Source organism: Camelus ferus, chromosome 11, assembly GCF_009834535.1.
Source record: "Camelus ferus isolate YT-003-E chromosome 11, BCGSAC_Cfer_1.0, whole genome shotgun sequence".
In the NCBI taxonomy this organism is placed as follows: Eukaryota; Metazoa; Chordata; class Mammalia; order Artiodactyla; family Camelidae; genus Camelus; species Camelus ferus.
The window spans coordinates 14,169,117-14,192,042 of NC_045706.1; the positions used below are offsets into that span (position 1 = coordinate 14,169,117).

Sequence of the window (22,926 nt, forward strand, 5' to 3'; positions counted from 1 at the left end):
GTAAGCACAACTATCTAACTCCCAAAATTAACATATAAGAAAATTAAGATGACCGTGGGTTTGGTGATGATGTTTCACTTTGACAACAAAAGCGTATTTATCAAGAAGGAATTGACAAACTTGACTTTATAAAAATTTAAATTTAAATTTCTGCTCTGCCAAAGTTACTGTCAAAAGAATAAAAAGACAAGCCATAGACTGGAAGAAAATACGTGGGAAAAAAATACATCTGACAAAGTACTGTTTTTCAAAATATACAAAGTACTTTTAAAACAATAATAAGACAACAAACAACGCAATTTTTAAAAATGGGCAGGGAAGTAGGGAGGGATAAGATAGGAGTAAGGAATTAAAAGATACAAATTACTATGTATAAAATAGATAAGCAACAAAGATATATTGTATCACACAGGGAAATATAGCCATTATTTTGTAATAACTTTAAATGGAGTATAATCTATAAAAATACTGAATCACTATGCTATACATCTGGAACTAATATAAAACTATAAATCAAGTATACTTCAATAAAACATTTTGTCAAGTGGGTCAAAGACCCGAACAGACACCTCAACAAAGATACACAGATGGCAAATATGAAAAGATGCCCCACATCATTTATGATGAGAAAACCGCAACTGAAACAATAATGAGATACCATGATACACCTATTTGAATGGCCAAACTCCAGAACACTGACAGCACCAAATGCTGAAAAGTATCTGGAATTTGAAGCACCAGGAACTTCCATTCATTACTGGTAGAAACACAAAATACAGCCACTTTAAAAGACAGTTTGGCAGTTTCTTACAAAACTAAACATACTTTTACTACACAATCCAATAATCACACTCCTTGGTATTTACCCAAATGAACTGAAAACTCATGGCCAAGAAAAACCTGCACGTGCATGTTTAAAGCAGCTTTATTCATAACTGCCAAAACTTGAAAGCAACCAAAATGTCCTTTAGCAGTTGACTGGATAAACTGTGGTACATCCAGACAATAAAACATTATTCAGCTCTAACAATAAATAAGTGATCAAGCCATGGAAAGAGATGGAGGAAACTTAAGAGCATATTACTATGTGAAAGAAGCCAATATGAGAAGGTCACATACTATACGATTCCAACTATATAATATTCTGGAGAAGGCAAAACTATCTATGGAAATAGTAAAAAGATTAGTGACTTCCAAGAGTTAGGAGGGAGGAAGGGATGAATGAGCAGAGTGCAGAGGATGTGTAGGAAACTGAAACTTCTATGAATAATACTACACTGATGGATACATGCCATTATATATTTGTCAAACCCCAAAGAATGTACCATACCTATAATGAACCCTAATTTAAACAATGGATTTTGAGCAATAATAATCTGCCACTGCAGGCTCAACACACTCTGGTGTGGGATGTAGACAGAGGAGGAAGTTGTGGATGTGTGGAAGCAGAATACGTGTGAGAAATCTCTGTACCTTCTCCTCAATATTCTTGTTAACCTAAAAGTGCTCTAAAAAATAAAGATAATTAATATAAAAAGATTACCATCCCTAGATGCCAAGAAAAAAAACAATGTTTAAACTGAACATACACATAAACCTGTAAAATATAGAAAGAAATATTGTGAAATGAGATGTATACTATATCCTCATGCTTCTTCTTACTCTGTTTTTACTGTATCAATTTAATTGTATTTTTAATTGAACTTTTATATATTAAGAACAAAATCTTCTACTGCTGCTTTAAATAATTCATTTGGAATTCATTTTCACATACAGCACATCCAAGTGACTTAAAATATATCCATTATTAATGTTAAGTTATTGCCCTCTAGCTGCCATCTTGCGTCCCCGCGTGTGTGCGCCTTATCTCAGCTGTTCTGCCCGAGACCCCCTGAGCACCAACCCCAGTCCCCCGCATGGCCCCATTTCCTCTCCAACAAGATGAAAGAAACTATCATGAACCAGGAGAAATTTGCCAAACTGCAGGCACAAGTGCGCATTGGTGGGAAAGGAACTGCTCACAGAAAGAAGGTGGTACACAGAACAGCCACAGCAGATGATAAAAAACTTCAGTTCTCTTTAAAGTTAGGGGTAAGCAATATCTCTGGTATTAAAGAGGTGAGTATGTTCACAAACTGAGGAACAGTGATCCACTTTAACAGCCCTGAAGTTCAGGCATCTCTGGCAGCAAACACTTTCACCATTCCAGGCCATGCTGAGACAAAGCAGCTGATTGAAATGCTACCCAGCATCTTAAACCAGCTTGGTGCAGACAGTTTGACCAGTGTAAGGAGACTGGCCAAAGCTCTTCCCAAACAATCTGTGGACAGAAAAGCACCACTTGCTGCTGGAGAGGATGATGATGACAAAGTTCCAGAGCTTGTGGAGAATTTTGATGAGGCTTCCAAGAATGAAGCCAACTGAATTGAGTCAATTTCTGAAGAAGATAAAACTTGAAGAAGGTTCTGGGAGCTGCTATTTTATATTGTGACTGCTTTTTAAAATTTTGTTTATGGATCTGATAAAATCTAGATCTCTAACATTTTTAAGCCTAAGCCCCTGGACACGGCAGCTCTTCTCAGTTTTTGCTTATATACAATTCATTCTTTGCAGCTAATTCAGCTGAAGAAGCCTGGGAATAAAGTCTGAAACAAAGGTTAATAAAGTTCTTTGCCTAGTATATGGTTTTATTTTTTATTTCATTAACACTGATTTGTACACAGAAAGCAAAATTGTTTATAGAATGCTAATCATGACATGTAATGAGGCTGATAATCTTGGATGGAATATGATAAAAGATTTAAAATGACAAAAAATGTTTAAGTTATTAACAATGCTTTCTCAGAAACCATTAGGAAAAATTTATCTTAAAATATATTTCTTGTCTTCAGTTTGTGAATTTTAAGCATTAATATCACAATGTTGTAACTGAAAAATATAGAAGAATATTTCAAAATCCTCATGTTTCTCATCTACAAAGTTTCTTTCAAGTTTTACTTATTAAAAAGCCTCAAATGATCATTGAAACAACTTTCCAAAAGCAACATAAAGTTTAGACCATTTCTAACAGTTTTATTTGTAACTATAAAAATGGCTTTAAAGACTTAATTACTGTCAAATGTTTAGTGAATAACTAGACACATGAAGTACAAAAAGATAATATAAATCTATTACATATAATTCATACTAAGATACAAAGTTAAAGACAAAAGCATGACAAAACCATGGCTCAGAAGTGTGGACATCTTTGAAACGGTAACACTCTGTTTTGTTTTTAGCACTTTGATTTTGAGCAAGGATGTCATCTTCATTCCTAGTCCTTATTTTATTTCCTCACACTTCCTCACTGCTCAATAAATGTTTGTCAGTTAAAAACATGGGGAAAAAATAAACGTAATAGAGAAGGAGTTTGTTTTTCACAAGGAGTGGGTCACTGCCAGGTAAGTACTACTTTCAGAAAACACAAGGGCTCCTTGAGGCAAAGTAAAATGAGTCTCTTCCCCATAAGGATACACAGGGTATGTAATTTTAAAAGCGATGGAGCAAAAGCAACTGCTATTAGACATTATGAGCTTATATGAGCTATACATAGCCATCGGGAAGGAAAATGCGACAACAGACATAACGGTGAAAGGAAAGACCTATGGAAATGAAAAATCCAGCAGGCAAGACTAACTATTCAAGGAACAAGCTACCAAAGTAGAAAATAAGCCTCTACAACAATCAAGAAAACAAAGTAAGTGGAAGATCAAAAACAAGAGAAGCCAAAGCTGGACTGAAGAAATGACTTGTGCATGCCTGGCTGACAACCCCATCGGCAGTAGTTACCATTATTTAGTTCATCAGTGGTAAAAATGCAATTCATACCTGTGTTAAAATAGTTATTCATGTTTTAATTACCTTTCAAAAAATACAGTTCCAATTTTTACACTGGAATTGCAAGGTTCTCAAAAAATCCACTTTAAATAGATAAAGAGCCCACAGTTTTTTAAAAACACAAAAAGGGAAAACGATCTGACTACTACTTAGCAAACAAAAAGATGAAAAGTACAAGTGAATTTAAGAGATACTGAGCTTGGAGGTGGATCAAGATGGTGCAGTAGGTGGACATGGAGCTCACTTCCCCCACAAACACACGAAAACTACATGCAGAAGTGGAACAATTTTCACAAATAGAACTGGAAACTGGCAGAAGATCTTCTATATAACCAAAGCTGTAAGAAAGAGCCCAAGTAACTGAGTAAGACAGAAAAAAAAAAAAAAAAAAGGGAATTGGCACCTCTGGAAGGAATCTGTGAAGGAGGGAGGGTATGCATGGGCTGGTCCTCACCCTGCAAAGCCCCCCTGCAGGTTTGGAGGAGCCTAGGCTCTGTTCACAAGTTGCATGCACCTGCTGGCTTCCTGGAAATCAGGGTGGAGAGAAACCAGAGATGACAGCTGCCACCTTGCCACACTTCCTAAAAGAGAAAAACCAGTAATCTAGGGTACTCAACCCAGTAAGATTATCATTTAGAATAAAAGGAGAGATAAATAATTTCTCAGACAAACAAAAACTAGAAGAATACAGCAATACTAAACCTGACCTAAAAGAAATATTGACAGGTCTTCTCTAAATAGAAAAGAAGCAAGAATCTATGGGAAAGGGGAAACTGCAATAGGAAAGGCAAAAATATTACAGGATTAACGATCACTTACATATAGATTAAAAAACAACCAAAAAACATTTTGTAAAAGTGATTATAACTACAATCAACAGCAAAAGGATAAACATAAAGATGTAAAATAAAATAACAAAATGTGAGAAAGAGAAGGAAAAAATGTAGATCTTTTAGAATGTATTTGACTGTGTCTAAAGCAAGTAGATACTGTTATGGGTTAACATACAGAAATCTGTTTCATTTGTTTACATTAGCAATGAAATATCATAAAGAGAAAGTGTTTAAAATCATGTCAAAAAAATAAAATAAAATACCTAAGAATAAACTTAACCAAGGAAGTGAAAGACCTAGATTTTGAAAACTATGAAGCATTGATAAAGGAAACTGAAGATGGTTCAAAGAAATGGAAGCATATCCCATGCTCTTGGACTGGAGGAATTAATATTTTTAAACATCCATACTATCCAAAGCAATCTATAGATTTGATGCAATGACACTTTTCAGAGAACTAGAACAAATAATCCTAAAATTTATATGGAATCACAGAAGACCCAGAATGGCCAAAAGCAATCTTGTGGCCAAAGAACAAAGCTAAAAGCATAACCCTTCTGGACTTCAGACAATACAACAAAGCTACAATAATCAAAACAGCATACAGCACTGGCACCAAAACAGACATATAGATCACTGGAACAGAACAGAGAGCCCAGAAATAAACCCATACCCCTACAGTCAATTAACAAAGTCAATAAATAAGGCAAGAATATACAATGGAGAAAAGATGGTCCCTTCAAAAGATGATATTGGGAAAGCTGGACAGCTTTATGTAATAAATCAATGAAATTAGAACACTTCCTTATACCATATATAAAAATAAACTCAAAATGGCTTAAAAACCTAAATATAGGACATGACACCATAAAACTCCTAGAAGAGAACATGAGCAAAACTTTCTGTGAGATAAATCATAGCAATATTTCCTAGTTCAGTGTCCCAAAGCAAAATAATTAAAAGCAAAAATAAACAAATGGAACTTAATCAAACTTAAAAGTTTTTGCACAGCAAAGGAAACAATCAAAAAAATCAGAAGACAATTTATGGAATGAAGCAAAATATTTGTGAACAGTGCCAATAAGAGGTTAGTATCCAAAATATACAAACAGCTCATACAACTCAATATCTAAAAAACAAACAAACCAATCAAAAAATGGGCAGAAGACCTAAATTAACATCTCTCCAAAGAAGACATACAGATGGCCAACAGGCACATGTAAAGATGCTCAACATTACTAATTAGTAGAGAAATGCAAATCAAAACTACAGTGAGGTATCACCTCACACCAGTCAGAATCATCAAAAAGTCTACAAATAATAAATGCTGGAAAGGGTGTGGAGAAAAGGTTACACTCTTACACTGTTGATGGGAATGTAAATTGGTGCAGCCACTATGGAAAACAGTATGGACATTCCTCACAAAACTAAAGATAGAGCAACCATATGATCCAGCAATCCCACTCCTGGGGCATACATCCAGAAAAGACAGAAACACTAATCTGAAAAGATACGTGCATTCAGCATGTTCATATCAGCACTGTTTACAATAGCCAAGACACAGAAACAACCCAAATGCCTATTGACAGATGACTAGCTTAATAAGATATGGTATAAATATATAATGGAATATTATCCAGCCATAAAAAAGGAATGAAATATTTTCATTTACAGCAACATGGATGGCCTTAGAGATTATCATACTAAGTGAAGGATGTCAGACAGAAAAAGACAAATTTTATATGATATCACCTATATGTAGAATCTAAAAAATATTACAAATGAATCTATATACAAAACAGAAACAGAAATCACAGACATAGAAAACAAACTTATGGTTACCAATGAGGAAACCTGGACTGGGGTAGGGTGAGGGAGGGATAAATCAGGAGTATGGGATTAACAAATACAAACTACTATACATAAAATAGATAAACAACAAGGATTTACTATACAGCACAGGGAATTATATTCAATATCTTGTAATAACCTATCATGGAAAACACTCTGAAAAAAAATGTGTATATATATATATATATATATATATATATATATATATATATATCTGAATCACTTGGCTGTATACCTTAAACTAACACAATACTATAAATCAACTAAATTTCAATTTTTTAATTGAAGTACTGTTAGTTACAATGTGTCAATTTCTTGTGTACAGCACAATGTCCCAGTCATGCACATACATACATATATTCATTTTCATATTTTAATTTCAATTTTAAAAATGTAAAAATAAGAGAGAATGAGATATATCCAGAAATTCCAACAACTATTTTAAGATTTCCAACAAGAATAAATAGAAGAAAACAAATGATCTATAACATTTAAGGACAATTTTAGCAGATGAAGAAAGAAACTACTCTTCATATTAAAGGAGCCAATGAGAATCCATTTTTGAAATCTACATCAATTACTGGAAAACTGAATTGGAATAAATTGCAAAGTTTTGAATGCCAAAAATAAAGAGAAAAATATTAAAAGTGCTGAAAGAAAAGATGTTCTACAAAGGAATGAAAATTAGATTGACATGAAAATTTTCACCTAAATAGCAAATGCTAGATGTTCTAAGGAAGGATTATTTAGAACTCCACATCCAGCTATTTTATCATTGAAGTGAAATGCACTTGAAGGTGAAAAATGCACTTTAAGATATGCGAGGACTCAAAAAGTGTACCAGCCACAAATTTATTAAGAAAGAATTAGTGAAGACTATTTTCCAAAAAATGAACAAATGAGAGAGAAAGAATGGAATATAAGAAAGATTTGTGAGCAGAGAAGACAACTGAGACTTAACTCTAAATAATTTTTAGGAAGTTCTTAAGACTTTAAGAGCTTGAAAACTTTCCAAGTTACTTTTCCCCTACCTTCTGGGCTTTTTCATTGTGAAATATAACACACATACAGAGAAGTACGTAAAGAAAAATATGAGATTAATAAATTATCGTAAATGAATACTCTGTACCTGCATCCAGCCTAGAAACAGAACACAGCCTCCCTTGTACCCTTTTCCTAATCAGCACCACTAACCATTTCCAGCAGTAACCACAGTCTGACATTTATAATAACTTGTTGCCTTACTCTCCAGTCCTACCTAAAAATTCATTCCTAAACAGTATAGCATAGTTTTGCCTATTTTTGAACTTTATCTAAATGGGTCATACAGTATATCATCTTGTGTCTGGCTTCTTCCACTAAACGTTTGTGGAGAGACGAACACAACAACCGAGGCAGGAGAGGTTAAGCAAGGTCTCAACTCCCCACAAGTCTCCAGCACTGGCATTCAGCTCTCCCAGGCAGCTGCCTCCTGGTTATAAGGCATTTTCTGTGCTAGCAAGGCCATTTTATGCTTGCAACCACCCCACCGGCTCACACTTGATCATGTACATCCTCATTCCTTATCAAAGTTCCAAAAAAGGATATCAACAGGGAACTCAACCCATAACATACCCAGCCACACCCATCCCAGGGACACCTCTCCACTTGATGCCAAGAGCCTGGGAGAATAAATGTACACAGCCGCTGCAGCCTGCAAATTCTAGCCTGCATCCTGGCAATTACTGCTCTGTCTCAGCTCTTCAAATCATGGTGGTGCCCAGTACGGAACAAATACGGATTTGGCTATGTCCCTAGAGGGAAGGAGACATCCTTCCTGGAACTGGTCTGGAAAAGCCAGTGAGTCTCCACCGGGATTGTCTTAAGCGGCTAGCTACCTCTGAAAGAGAAGGTCACTCATCTGAGCAAGAAGGACTGATAACTAACTGGATGCCCATGTGGTCTGAGGGCCTCTGCATCCCAGGAGCAAGCCTCCAAACAGTAGATTCATCGCCAAAAGTGATCTCAGAATTATGAAGCTGCTTTTAGAGGAAGCAGCTCTTCCTTCTAGAGGACAAACAAGAGAGCTTAAAAGAAGGTTGGGAGGAAGAGTGCACAGGCAGACAGAGCATGTGGCTGCCAGGACAGTTTTCTGTACTTCATCACAGCTTTGTTGCCAATGGCTGCAACAATGGAAGGAGTACAAGGAGACAAGGAGAAGAGAGTCCAGAAGACACTTAAGAAAATTACAGGAACAAACTGTGGTATGTCTCATGCTCTTAGGAAACCTGCAAGGTGGCTGCTTCCAGGAGAGGAAAGAACAGAGGGAAGCCAGAGGACTGATGTAAAAAGTGAGAAGGAACCTACAATAGCTACAAAGATGGGGTGACAGAGAGGTAATCGTGTGTAACTCAGAGCCACAGTCGGGAGAAAAGAACCAGAACTAGGATGTCAAGATTCTCAAGGGAGGATTCCCTTACAAAGACTGAAACAGTTTCTCCTCAATCCCACTGAGTACCTTTCAGCCACAACGCATGGTCTGTGTTTTACCCACAATGGACTTCCAAGTGGCGGCTTCGTCTTCTTTGACTGCCCTGTGATGGCAGTCCTGGGGCCTGGCACGTGTTAATTGAATTCACTCACTGCAAACCAGCTTTTTGTAGGTAAGGGTATTAAGGGAAAAACAAATCAAAACAAAACAAAACAAAACAAAACCAAACAAAACAAAACAAAACAAAACCAAACAAAAAAACCTAAGAACTCTTGGACCTTCTGTCCTAGTGAGCATCCAAGAGATTCAGGAGTTGGGAAGCAGGGAGTGAAGAGAAACAAAATACTCCTCTTATTTGATCTGTGCATGTTTGAGTTTAGCAAATGAATGGATGTTTTTTGTTTTGGTTTTTGGGGGGTTTTTTTGGCAGAGGAAGGTAATTAGATTTATTTTTAATGGAGATACTGGGGATTGAACCCAGGACCTCACACATAGGTAAGCATGTGCTCTGCCACTTGAGCTATACCCTCCATCCCCCTGAATGGATGTTTTTTTCTTTGTTCAGATAAAGTATTTCTGGACAGACACAAACTGGGACTTCTTTTTTACTTAAGGTGATTCTGCAGCTAACTGTGGTTGTGGAATGGTGACTTCTGGGCCCTTGCAAAGCACCTACTCCCAAAAAAAGGGACACAAGGTCTGGCTCAATCACAAGGACAGACCCCCAATTAGTGGGACAGATGTGAATGCATTCAGCATTAAGAAGTAGGTGGTGGGAGCAGTGGAAATAAACAATCCTTTGTACCCTCTCATTACAAATCCAAACTAAGTCAGATTTCTTAAATTAGTTAATTCATGTCCCTGTCGGAAAGGCATCTTTTTGATTAGCCTCAGCATCAAAGGACAGATTGTGGAAAGAGAAACAATATTTTTTGCTAGCAAGGAGCCAACTGAGACCATTAGTAAAAGTAGCTGCACATGGTCTCAGATTCCCACAAGGCTGCCAAGTGCTATTACACAATTCTTTTGGCAGTGGCATCTTGATGCAATTTGCATTTGCCAGAAAGGCCACTCTCCTAACCACACAGTACCTGGTAACACAGACTCAGGCAGGTACATTTGCATTCTACAGTCCTTATAAAACATGGGACCAGCAAGGGGTAGGATCTTCCCGTGAAGCGTAACCCACAGTAAGTTCAGTACTGCCCTGCTGATAGGACTCTTCACGTGATGCCAAGATTATGTATCCTGTATCTGCAGCAGATAGACAACCACTGATACGATATTCTTGCCAAAAAAAAAAAAAAAATGCTTAACTTGAATCTAATCATGAGGAAACAACTACACAAATCCAAATTGGGAAACCTGCAAAACAACTGGTATAGAGTCTTAAAAAATCATGGAAGAAAAAGACACAGGAACTATGCTAGAGTAAAAGACACTAAAGAAGTACACCAAAGCACACACACACAAAAACGTGACCTTTGAAGTGAGCACTTTCATGAAGCGTTATGCTGTTTTCAACACACACTCAAGAGTTTGGGGGAGCACAAATGTGGCAAAATGCTAACAGTATGTTCAGAAACTTAGTGGAATTCAAAATGATGGTGTAATATAAATCAGGGGCTTCTAACATTAAGAAGTTTTAAAATTAGTTTTTAATTATAACTAGAAAATTTTATTTGTAACTAGTGACAATATTTTTTCTCATTTTTTAAAAACTTCCTCAAACGTTCAGTTTCTCTGTCCATCACAGAAAAGTGATTTGTGTTGCCATTAAACCAAAAGTCACTCTAGACAAATACTTACGAGAGCAGGTGGCAGTTTGCCACTCCAGACACTGTCCGTATGGGAAAGAGATTATGTAAGCGTTAGAGTCGACACATCGCCTTGTGCTGCTGCACCACATGCACTCCATGCCGTTGCTGGTACAGTTGGAACACGATGTTCTTAAAGAGCATGGTTTTTTGCAAGGCCTTGCATTTTGATTTGGACTAACTGGAAAAAAAATAAATACAATTATTTTATTTGTTAACTGCATTTTGCACAAGTATATGAGTTTTATTTGTTTTGCTGTTTAAGAAATGTTTCAATTAAGCCAAGTGTGGGATAAAAATTAGAGTAAAAATTACATGATAAGGTAAATGAGAATGAAGATGACATGAAAATGCTTCTTAAATTTATTATCTGATTTGAAATTTATAATTCCTTGGAAATTTTTAATGCTTTACAACGTACATAAAATTGCATAATTTAAATTTTTTAAATAGAAATGTAATACACGACCCAATTTTTCTATCAATTGGCTAAATACTATGTACACTATTATTACTTTTCTAGCTAGACACAATTCTACAAACATTCTACACCTTATTAAAGCAAATGCTCTGTCAGTGAGCAAACAATAAAAATAAAACAATTTACTATAAAATCTTAGCCTAAAATATATTTATCACACACATTAGAATGACTTTTTTTTTTTTAAGTTGGCAAGGATGAGGAAAAATTAGAACCCTGTACACTGCTTGTGGGAAATGTAAAAATGGTGATGCTTCCATAGCAAATAGTATGGCAGTTCCTCAAAAAAATAAACATAGAATTATCATATGATACAGCAATTTCACTTCTGGCTATATACCCAAAAGACATGTAAGCAGGAAGCGGAACAAATATTTGTACACCCACGTTTGTAGCATCATTATTCACAATAGTCAATAGGTGGAAGCAACAAGTGTCCACCAATGTATGGATGGACAAACAAAATGTGGTACATCCATACAATGGATTATCAGTCCAGGGTAAAAGGAATGAAATTCTGCCATGTGCCACTGTACGGGTGAACTCTGGAGACATTATACTAAGAGAAATAAGCCGTCACAAAAGGACATATACTTTATGATTCCACTTATATGAGGTGCCTTGAATAGTCAAACCACTAGAAACAGAAAGTAGAAGGTGGCTGTCAGGCGCTGGGAGAGGGGTGAATGGAGAGTTACTGTGTAATGAATATGGAGTTTCAGTTTGGGAAAATGAAAAAGTTCTGGAGATGAATGCTGTTGACAAATTAACAACAATGTGGATATATTTAATGACACTGAACTCTTGAAAATGGTTTAAAAGTCAATTTTATCTCAAAAAAAACTGAAAGAAAAAATAGTTAAAATGGCATATTTTGTTATTTATATTTTATCACAATAAAAAATTAAAATATTTTAAGAGAAAAGAATTCAATACTCCTTCCTCACTTAACAAAATGCATTTCAAAAGATGTAACAGAAATGTTCCTTTCCACTTGCCAACCGAATTAATAGATCTGTAAGATTAAAATTAGTTGCTAACTAGTTGTTCATCTTAATGACAAATCTTTCTTACAAAGACAATTATTAGAAAACTAAAAGATATTAACAAATTAAGAATAGATTATTAGTATACTGTAACCACAACCATGTGTGTTCATAATCTCACTATTTTAACTAAGAAATAAAGATTGTATAAAACAATACAATTTTGTTATTTTCACAAGTTAATGCTGAGGTCCCTAATGGATAAAGACAAAATTTACAAGGGAACCGGCATCATATAAAGATGGCGAAAGTTACTCCAGGCCTTCGTACGCTCACACCCTGGAAGAGGGTAGTGTGAAGAAGGCTTGGAAACTTGGAAATACTAGTTTACTGGACTACTTACCAACAGGTTTTTCACAGACAAGGCCATCTGCCATAGACGTACAAGGGTTAGCTTTTAGGCCCGCCACGGCAGCCCTTTCGAGATAAGCACAGAACCCAGAATCATTTGGTTCACCGGGAAGCCACTGCAGCGTCGTGTTTGTAAATGGAGACATGTCTTCCCAGCCCCAGTAGGATATGTTGATCTTGCGTAAGCCTACCCAAGGTGATACTTTCTGTGAACAACAGCAGAAGGGGCATTTCAAAACAGTGAGAGGCAAAACTCCTGCATCATATTCCTTAGCAAATAATTATCATTAAAAATTACACTGGAAAATATATAGAACTGCCTTTCTAATGACTTCTAGTACCAAGGATAATTAACAATTTCCAGCACACCTTGGAGAATGATGTATAGTGGAACGCTATGTTTAAAACATATATTTTATGTTTAGTGACATGACTAGGGGTCGTTTATTTAGCCCTCGTGAACCTCAGTTTCCTCTTCTATAAAATGGGGATGTCTGATATAAATACCTGTTACTGCTACTTCTGCTGCTGCCAGTATTACTACCGCTACTACCGTCTGATCAGTCACAAAGTCAAGAATCTAAAGCTAAACTGCCACTGTATGCACCGGAGAAAATAGAAAATAAAATCAACAAACAGTATGTAAAGGCTGCGTGAAGACTTCATAACAGGTTCACAAAAGAACCAAAAAGAATAACTGTCTCTCTCCTGGTTCAGATCTCTACTAATACACTAGGAATTCTGTGCAGTTTTAGATAAATTAATGTCATTTACTTTCAATATTAAAGAGATCAATAAAACCAACAAAATCTTTGACTCTTTTGACTCTTATGCCTAAAATTTAATTAACAAAGGTTGACCAAGGCCACAAAACTAAACAGTCCTAGTGCTCTCAATGATACTTCAAAAGTAGCTTGAAAACAAAATACATTCTGTATTATATACCGTATTTTAATCATTACTCAATTTTTAAAATGTTATTCTAATGAGACTGAAAAAACAATAATATATTCTCGCTCCAGGCTACTCTCTTTATACATTTTTTTCAGATTATGAATACCTCTATCTTTTTCTTTCCTTATTTCTGCTTCAGAGTAATGCTTTTCTTTTTGAGATTTTGGGTTTTTTATTTTTCTCTAGCTTTCTTGAGGTATAATTGACAAATGAAAATTATATGTATTTAAGGTGTACAATGTGATGCTTTGGTATATGTATACATAGTGAAAAGATTACTACAATTAAGCTAATTAACATACTCTTTCAAAAAACCAGCTCTTGGTTGGACTGATTTTTTCCTATTGTTTTTTTAATCTCCCAGAGTCTCTTCTTATGGCTGTGTTCCTCTCATGTGCTATAATCTCTCACCTGCATTCCTTAGCTTTTATAAAGATATTTTTGTGTGTGTCTGAATGTTTGGTGAAATCAATGTTTCTGTGAGGGAATGAGTGTTGGAAACTCCCATTCTATCATCCTGCTGACATCATTCCTAAACATTTCTACTTTAAATACACATAATAACGTATTTTTGTTCTAAGTTACCAAGCCAATAACATTATAATGCGAAGTGGTTTCAAAAGTGCACATCCTTTTTTTTTTTTACATTATTGACTATCAGGGTAGAGAAAAATATGTCCCTTCATCTAAGTCTTTAACAATATAGAAATAAAATGTATATCCAGTATGTATTCTAAATATGTTATACAAATGACCCTAGAGGGCTTATAAAGAAGCCGTAGACCTAGAAATTTATAGTGTATAAATGTAACAATTTTCACATAGAAAACACTCAACAAATATTTCTTAGATACAATTAAAGCAATATGAAACAAGGAGGGTACTACACACAAGCAAGGCCATTAGAACAGAGATGGTTATTTTCCAACATCCAATTCCTGAGACAGAGCTAGTACTTAATAAATATTATTTCTAATTATAAAAATACACATGCTGCTTTGCCTCATGATCATCATATATTTCACATATTATGCTCAACGATATTTTGATGACAAAAAAAACTATAAAATTTTTACAGTTCTTGATAATAACAGCAAGAATCAATACAACGTAGATATTTAAGATTAATGACTCTGCTTTACATTACAGCAACTCTGCCTGTATTTCCAAACTATCTATAGTATAGACAAGTCATTTAAAATGAAATATTCTCTAAATCATCATGATAAGAATCTGCAAGGAAGAGGAGAGGAAGAGAAAAATAAACAGTTGATAAAACATTTAAAGTAACTATTACTCAGTAAACAAACTGGACAGTTTAAAAAATGAGAGATAAATTACTATATTATGAAAATTTACTGCAGCAAAGCATAAATCATTGCAACATTTCATTAGCCATTTCCGGTAAGTAAATGATCATTTGACCCAGGATACCTCTTTAAAGTGCATGAATTTGTTGACCTTTATTTCCCAAGGAAGGGTTATCTTAAGTTTATACAACTGCAATGACTCAGGGTATAATTCATTTTATATAAAGATATGCTTAATGGAATGCCACCTTGCAGAAGTTTTCACCTTTGAAATTTTGCTGAAGCTCAGCTTTCTAAGGAAACAAAACATTCTTCATTTACAGGGCAAGTTAGTCCACAAACTATTGAATCTAAGTTCATCATTCATCCAAAATATTTATTAGTCCAATATTTATGATTTATAATCATAAGCAAGAAAAAAATGAGCAACTTACACAAGAAATCTTGAAATATGCAACTTCTAAAATAGTACATTTTAAGGTTATAATAAGAAAACTAAAAATAATATATTTTAAACAAGGGAAGAAAGCAATAGAACTCTAATGCCAAATACTAGTACTTTCCAAAATTCAAAGAATGTTGATCTACCAATAATAAGCTGTTTATAAGTGATACACATTCAGTGGAACTAATTTCCAGATGTTCACTGGTAACTGTCCCTCAATTTTGTAATTAAAGAAGAATTCTTATACTTTGTAGTATAAGAATATAAACAGATCTTAACTTATGTCGGATGCTCCAAAGACTAAATATCAAACTTTACAAATATACCTTGTCACACTTTTCTAAAATATTTTTAAAAATCAATAGATCTCTCCTACATGACACCACTTACATATTATCTTCCACCATAAGGCTGGTAGCTCTCAAACAAGGCAAATTAAAGAGAAAAAAATAAAGGCATTTCCCTGGCCTCCTTACAAATATCTTCATGTGCTGGCCAATTCAATGTCCTGCAAGAGTTAACCAGGGCATTACTCTAGGAAACTCTTTAAATCCACATTACTGGTGAGAGATCCATCCTCTGCCTTCATACATCACCCTGAGTGTGTCTACCACTGCAATTGTCACCCTTCGCTGTAACTGTTTGTGTTTCTCCCCTGTAAGCTCTTTAACAACAGTGATTGTTTTTGATCTCTATATTCTCAGCAGGCAGTACACTGAAGGTGCTCATTAAATGTGCACTAAATTAACAATTAGCCTATTCTTCCCAGAAAAGTAGCTGCAGTTCACACAAAAAAAATGGTTTTAAAGATCAATTTTTTATAAAAATTAGTTATTATAGCTTTTTCTCTACCCTGTCTATTAATATCAAGCATATAAGAAATCTTTTTGACAGTCAACAAGCATCACATTGTGATATCCATGTGAAAAATTTGAGTATCTTTAAAAACTGAGGATATAATTATCAATTTTATTAATGATAGAGAAGGGCTTTGACTCTACAGATATAAAATGGCATTAGAAATTAAATTATCTGCTATTGATATTCATGAGAGATATACACACTAATATCACCACAAAAATTATGATAGGCAGTAACAGTGAACTGAACGTTCATGCAAAAATTTCAAAAGGGTATGTGTTTAAGTCCCTCTAATTTTTTTAACATTTATACAAAACTGATCTTAGATCACTGTTAAAAAACGAAATGCTGGGGGTAGTGTATAGCTCAAATGGTAGAGCACACGGTTAGCATGCATGAGGTCCTGGGTTCAATCCTCAGTACTCCCACTGGAAAAGTTAGTAAATAAATAAACCTAATTACCTCCCTCCTCCAAAAAAAAAAAATCAAATGCGTATTCCTCTGTTATTAGCAAAAGGAAAATCAGTAATAAAAATTCTTATTCTTTACCATAAATCAGAAATGATATTAAGAGGAAAAAGGGCCTAGTACAATTAGTGAGGGGGGTGTGGGGAAGAAGGGGAAGAAAGCTTTGCAAAATGGAAAAATTAAAATACTAGTCTTCGGTAAATTTTTTTCTACAATCAATATCAATATTAACTACACATCAAATAAATTCTTTTAGTTACCTAGGAATTCTTTAAGTAATGATTCCTGGAAGTAATAGCAGTAGTGGAAACAGACATACAAAAATAACAATCTTTAAAATGCAAACAATGATAATAATAACTTCAGTAAACATTCAGAACTAAAATTTATCTGTGTTCTTTACATGCAATTATCTCCTTCATTTCTCACAATAAACATACAAGGTAGCTATTATTATTATCCCAGTTTAGAGATGAGGAAACCAGGGCTGGGGAGGTTAACTAGCTACTAAGTTGTAGAGATAAGCGTGTCCAAATCACATGCTTTCCACCATTGTGATACCCTGGCCTCAGTGCTGCTTAAAAAATCAGTTATACCCAGAAGGTGTTACTTAACCATTTCAATAGCAAACAATTGGTAATATTTGCTCTTGAAACGTCTTCAAGGCAAAATCATCTCCACTGCCCTGTACAGAGTGGAGTTCTGTAGTAGAAACAGACCATTTGTCCAGATAAAAGCCATAACCTAAAGTCAAAATAAAGTCATCGAGATCTGATCTAATACAGCTTTCAAAGCAACAGTTAAATTATAGGCACATCTCCATTATTTGTATAGAAATCATGCCACTTTGTGCATTATTTACCACAGAGTGTCTGTGTGTGTGTATATACCTTCAACATTGACCGAACTCGTACACACCCCAGATTTGAGGTATTTATTATTGTTTAGCTTTATCATGTATCTATATTGAGTTCTAATTTTGTTCTTGAAACAAAATACAAAAATCTGCAATGATGCTATGACAGTTTACATTATATCAGTATATTTCAAGTACATACATGAACCAAATAAGATTTCAAAACTAGATTTGGTAAACTATATCCAAATCTCCTACTTATCTATTCTTAAGAGTTGACTGTATTTTTTCCTTTTTTTTTAATTGACATATAATTGACATATAACATTAAATTAGTTTCAGGTGTACAAAGTAATGATTTGATATTTATATACATTGTAGAATGATCACCATAGTAAGTCTACTTAACATCTGTCACCATACATAGTTTTCTTGTGATGAGGACTTTTAAGATCCACTCTCTTAGAAATTTTCAAATATGCAATATGGTATTATTAACCATGCCGTGCATTAGAGCCCCATGACATTTATTTTATAACTGGAATTTTGTCCCCTTTGATCTCCCTTCACCCATTTTGCCCACCTCCCACCCCCACCTCTGTCAAGTGCCAATCTGTTCCCCTTATCTATGAGCTTTGTTTGTTTGTTTGTTTGTTTTGTATGTTTGTTTGTTTTAAATTCAACATATAAGCGACATCACAGGGTATTGAAATCTTGCCATTTGCAACAACATGGATGGACCTTGAAAGTTGAGTGAAAAAAGTCAGACAGAGAAAGACAAGTACCATATGATTTCACTTATATGTGGATCTAAAATAAAAAGAAACCAAAACAATATATACAATTATATATTGCAATATATATAAATATCAAATCAGTATGTTATACATCTAAAACAATATACTGTCAATTATACCTCAATAAAAAAAAGGCCTCAAGACATTTCAAGTAAGTATATGAACTAAATAAGATATTTCAAAACTATATTTAGTAAATTATTTCCAAATCTCTGACTTAATTTTTTCTTAAGAGTTGACTATATTTTAACATCCCAAGAACAGAAAATAAATACTGTGAATTCCTATTAGAAATTTGTCATAAAATGACATTTGATATCATTTCCAAGGAAATATTCCATTTTGTATGGAAATATTTTCCATAAAACAACTCTCTGGGAAACGGAAACTGCTCTCAAGTGCTATATGTTCCAATATCTTCCACAAACTTTAAAAATCGATTTAATTTCTGCTAACCATTTGTGTATTATTTCAAGCAAATGTATACCTAGAAAAATAGCATAATTCAAAAACGAAACCCACAATATACACATGCAAACACACTCACAAAAATAAATATATATATAAATATAGCCAGTATGTTGGTCTAGTGGTTTAACTATAAGGGACATCCCAAGTTACAGAATAATTAAGATTCAAAACAAATTCTTAAATTATATGCACAAGTTTTAAAGTATATTTTTTCATATGAGATGACTTCTTGGTACAATAATACAATGGTTTACTGAGCAACACATGAGATGAGTAATTTAGAAAATCTTATTACCAAATAATACACATAGAGAATGAGTCCTCTGCCGGTTCACTTTTGAAATAAGATTCACTTTTACTTCCAAGATTTAGTAAAAATAATGTAGTAAGAAAACCAAAAGGAATGAACCATCGCCAGCAGTTACAGGGTTGTCAGCAAACTTCCACAACACAAAGAAGTACGGCTGTTACCTGCTGTGTATACTTTTGTATTTCATCCAGTACAAATTCTACTTCTTTTGATGTCGTTAATGAAGCAAGATTTCCACTAAGATTATAGCAATAAAGTTTTGCGTTGTCATAGTTTTCTCTACTGGAATTGACTCTGAGACAAGCATCCCCAATATGATTCCATCCTTCTCCACAAAGATGAGCTAGTAAAAAAAAAAAATTGTATCTTATTTTTAGATTACCAAAAAGCATGTGTATTTTTCAATTATTTCAGAATTTAAAATACAACTTCTGTGTTTGTTTAAATAATTTAAGAACAAAAAATGTAAATATATCATTGTAATATACTAAATAAAATTTATCTAATAGCTTGGTGAAGAATGAGAAGATCCTAATTTTTTCTTTAATTCTTATATGTAAGCTGTGGCTCTGTAACATCTGTTAAAATGTGTTGACCATTTGCTAGATTTTCTGTGTAAATCTAACACATTGGCACATGGTTTCTCAGCAAGTACAATCACTACTACATTTATGTCCCAAAGTCCAATTTCATAACATAAGATCATTTTAACAGAAAAATATCCAGCACATAACAAAAGCAATTTCAAAGTTACTCCTACAAGTGTAGCTAATTGTCCTCTAAATCCAATTTCCATAGCCCAGGTGTATTATTTTGATATAATTGGGTTCTTTGTTTCTTTAATTATAACTGTGGGGAGAGAAGTCTCATATCATTTATGTTCAGTAAAGAAGCTATAAGCTTTTCTTTCTAATATTTATTTTTACATAGCTATTCTGGTCTTTCTAAAATTTAAAAATACTATTCAGTAACAGTGGTTTATCCTCAGAGTCCAAACTGAACTTAAAACAGTGCCCACTTTCTAAAACACAGACTTAGAAATATAATATAAAGTTATGCTCTAATGTGCATTAATTAACACTGCAGGGTTTCATTAACACACTGATCTAGGAAGTTTGAAGACATTTTAGTTTCCATATCACACTAAATACATCAGTGCCTCTTGCCCTTTCAGCCTTGAATGCATTAGTGCAATCTTTATGGAATTATTCTAAAGCAGTTCTCATTTTGGTCTCAAAATCCTTTATCTCTTAAAAAGTACCGAGAACTTCGCAGATCTTTTCCTTATGCATTTTATCTCTATTGGGTTTGACCATATTTAAAATTAAACTGATCATTTTTAAATATATTGATTTACTCATTTACAATTATAATCTTAAAATTTATTACAAACACACTCTTCCAGTTTCTGGGATGCCTTGCTCGCCCCTTTATGCTATATACAGGCCTGACAAAGATGTATCACTAAATTTTCTCCTTGAGAGAGAGTAGCTGACAGTTCAAATTAGGCCCCGAGCATCAAAAAATTCAGATGGACTGATGAATGAATAGAGGGATGGATAGACAGAGAGATCAAGGATAAAGCCAAACAAAATGTTTATTGTAGAATCTAGGGTGTGGGTATTGGGTGTCCTCTCTATATAATTCTTTCCATTTTTCTATATGTTTGAAAAATGTTATAATAAAGTTGGAGGAAAATATTACAACTTAAAATGAATAGCGTATTCTATTTCTTTTAATTATAGTCTACAAAAAACAAAATAGTGAAAAGTGTGGCACTGTTTTACATTTTTGCAAATCTTTAATGTTGGTTTAATATAATTGTATTCTCGTATCTGCATCTACATTCAATCTACTGGAATCATATATCACGTAGCCTTTAGGAAACTGCATAGTAAACCTATAACAGAATAGAGAATTGCAAAAGCAAATAATATCTTTGTATTATTACTCGGGACCTCAAGGACCCTCTACAAACTGGGCACTCCTGTTCTTTAATAACTGCTATCCTATTAAACTGGGCAATGATAATAACACAGTGCTTGGACATAGTAACCCCTCAATAAACATTTAATAAAATTGTTTCAAAAACCTTCGTTTTCATTTTCAGGCCACACATATAGCAATTTTCCATGTCTTCTGAAATCTAACCTACCAAGTCAGTTTAAGGAAACAGTGGAAAAGTTTTGTTAATTATGGCTTTTTCTTTCCTTAATCAAAGAAAGATTTACATTATTTTTGTGCCTCCTTTTGTTTTTTTTAATAAGATCAAAAATACCTGGTTGATAAATCATACAAATGTGAACAATGCACAGTCCTTCGAGGTTAAACTAAATTATAGCTGAACCAAATGTTTTGATGTTTCAGGCTTTCGTACTATTGAGCATTAATTCAGCTTTAGAGTTAAAAACATGGTTAATTTTTTAATAACTTAAGTGAGATAAAATCAAATTGCCAATTTTATGTGCAATCAATGAAAAAATGCAATTCACAAATTTTCATGGAAAAGTGCAACCTTTATGTAGACTGCTGTCTGTTTAGAACATTCACTTCCTTGAGACAAGCTGAATGGAAACCAAACTGTACATATCCAGCTGGTTGCTTAGTAAATATGAGCACAGAACAAGGTAAGTTAGTGCATAATAAAATATTGTATTGTATTGTATTTATTTTTCTCCAAAATAATAGCCTGGTCAAGAGGAACCTTTACACCAAGCCAAAATATTTCGCCAGGCAATGAGTAGATGGGTACTATCAAATATATCTTCACTATTATTTCCCAAATTTCCATTGACAATCAAATTCCCTTCCTATTGAAGTAATATTCCTTTAAATATTTTATATTAAATATTTTATAAAATATTTAAATATCTTTATATTCCTTCAGTTAAATCTTATTTTAGTCCAAAACATTTACTTTGTCTTTTTGAAGAAACATTGTAGGAATTTTCACTGACCTTCATGTTGATTTTAGAGTTTAACACTTAGAAACCATCACTTTCAATGTTAGTGTCATCTCACTATTGCTTCTCAAATCCTGCCCACTGCATTAATATTTTCTAATTTACTCAAAGTGAACATACAGGCACAAATCACTATTTAAAAGCTTTAAATGTCAGTACATACACAAAATTCCAAAACTTCAATGGTACTTTTAAAGACAACCTAATTTTATTTTATTACATGAATTTATGAGGAAGACTAAAAATCTGTGATGGAATTTTCCAGCACTTTCTGGAATTATACAGATTTAGAAATTTTTCTATGAAAAAAGCTTGAAAAACAAAAAAACATGGGATAGGGACAGGTCAAAAAATGAACAGAGATATAACTCCCAGTTACTAGTCACCTCTGCCATTTATAAGACATGCAAATTTAAGCAAGTCTGTGTCTTAGCTTATCTGTATAACAAGAAGATAAAACTGGCTAAATATCTATATTACTTTTTGATTTTCTGATTTTCTTTCATATTCAAAGGAAAAATACTTACTACTAAGAAGAGTGTTAACTCTAAAAAGTAAATTGAAATTGTTTTTAAAATGAGCTTTGGATTGCACAACTTAGAGTCTCATTAAATCATGTAAGAATTATTATAAATATTAACATTTATAATAAAAAGTTATCAGTAAAAAATCGTTCCTGGAATTTAAAAAGGGCACTTTAAAAAAAATAAAATATACCAAAATATTAACATTGTTAGATCTCGATACTAGGTTGAGTACTTATTAT

The 22,926-nt window shown here is 33.8% G+C and overlaps 1 protein-coding gene and 1 pseudogene across 4 annotated transcripts in view; one reads left to right on the forward strand and one right to left on the reverse strand.

Moving 5' to 3' along the window:
- The window catches only part of ATRNL1 (attractin like 1), a 593,456-nt gene that overhangs the window by 438,603 nt on the left and 131,927 nt on the right, over positions 1-22,926 (reverse strand). For all 4 annotated transcript variants that reach the window (XM_032490833.1, XM_032490832.1, XM_032490834.1 and 1 more), the window contains exons 15-17: positions 19,359-19,540; positions 12,718-12,931; positions 10,840-11,028 (exon numbers count right to left, since the gene is read on the reverse strand). In XM_032490833.1, coding sequence (XP_032346724.1) covers positions 10,840-11,028; positions 12,718-12,931; positions 19,359-19,540 — 585 coding nt within the window. The remainder of the gene's footprint in view (positions 1-10,839; positions 11,029-12,717; positions 12,932-19,358; positions 19,541-22,926) is intronic.
- Positions 1,832-8,014, forward strand: LOC102506478 (annotated as a pseudogene).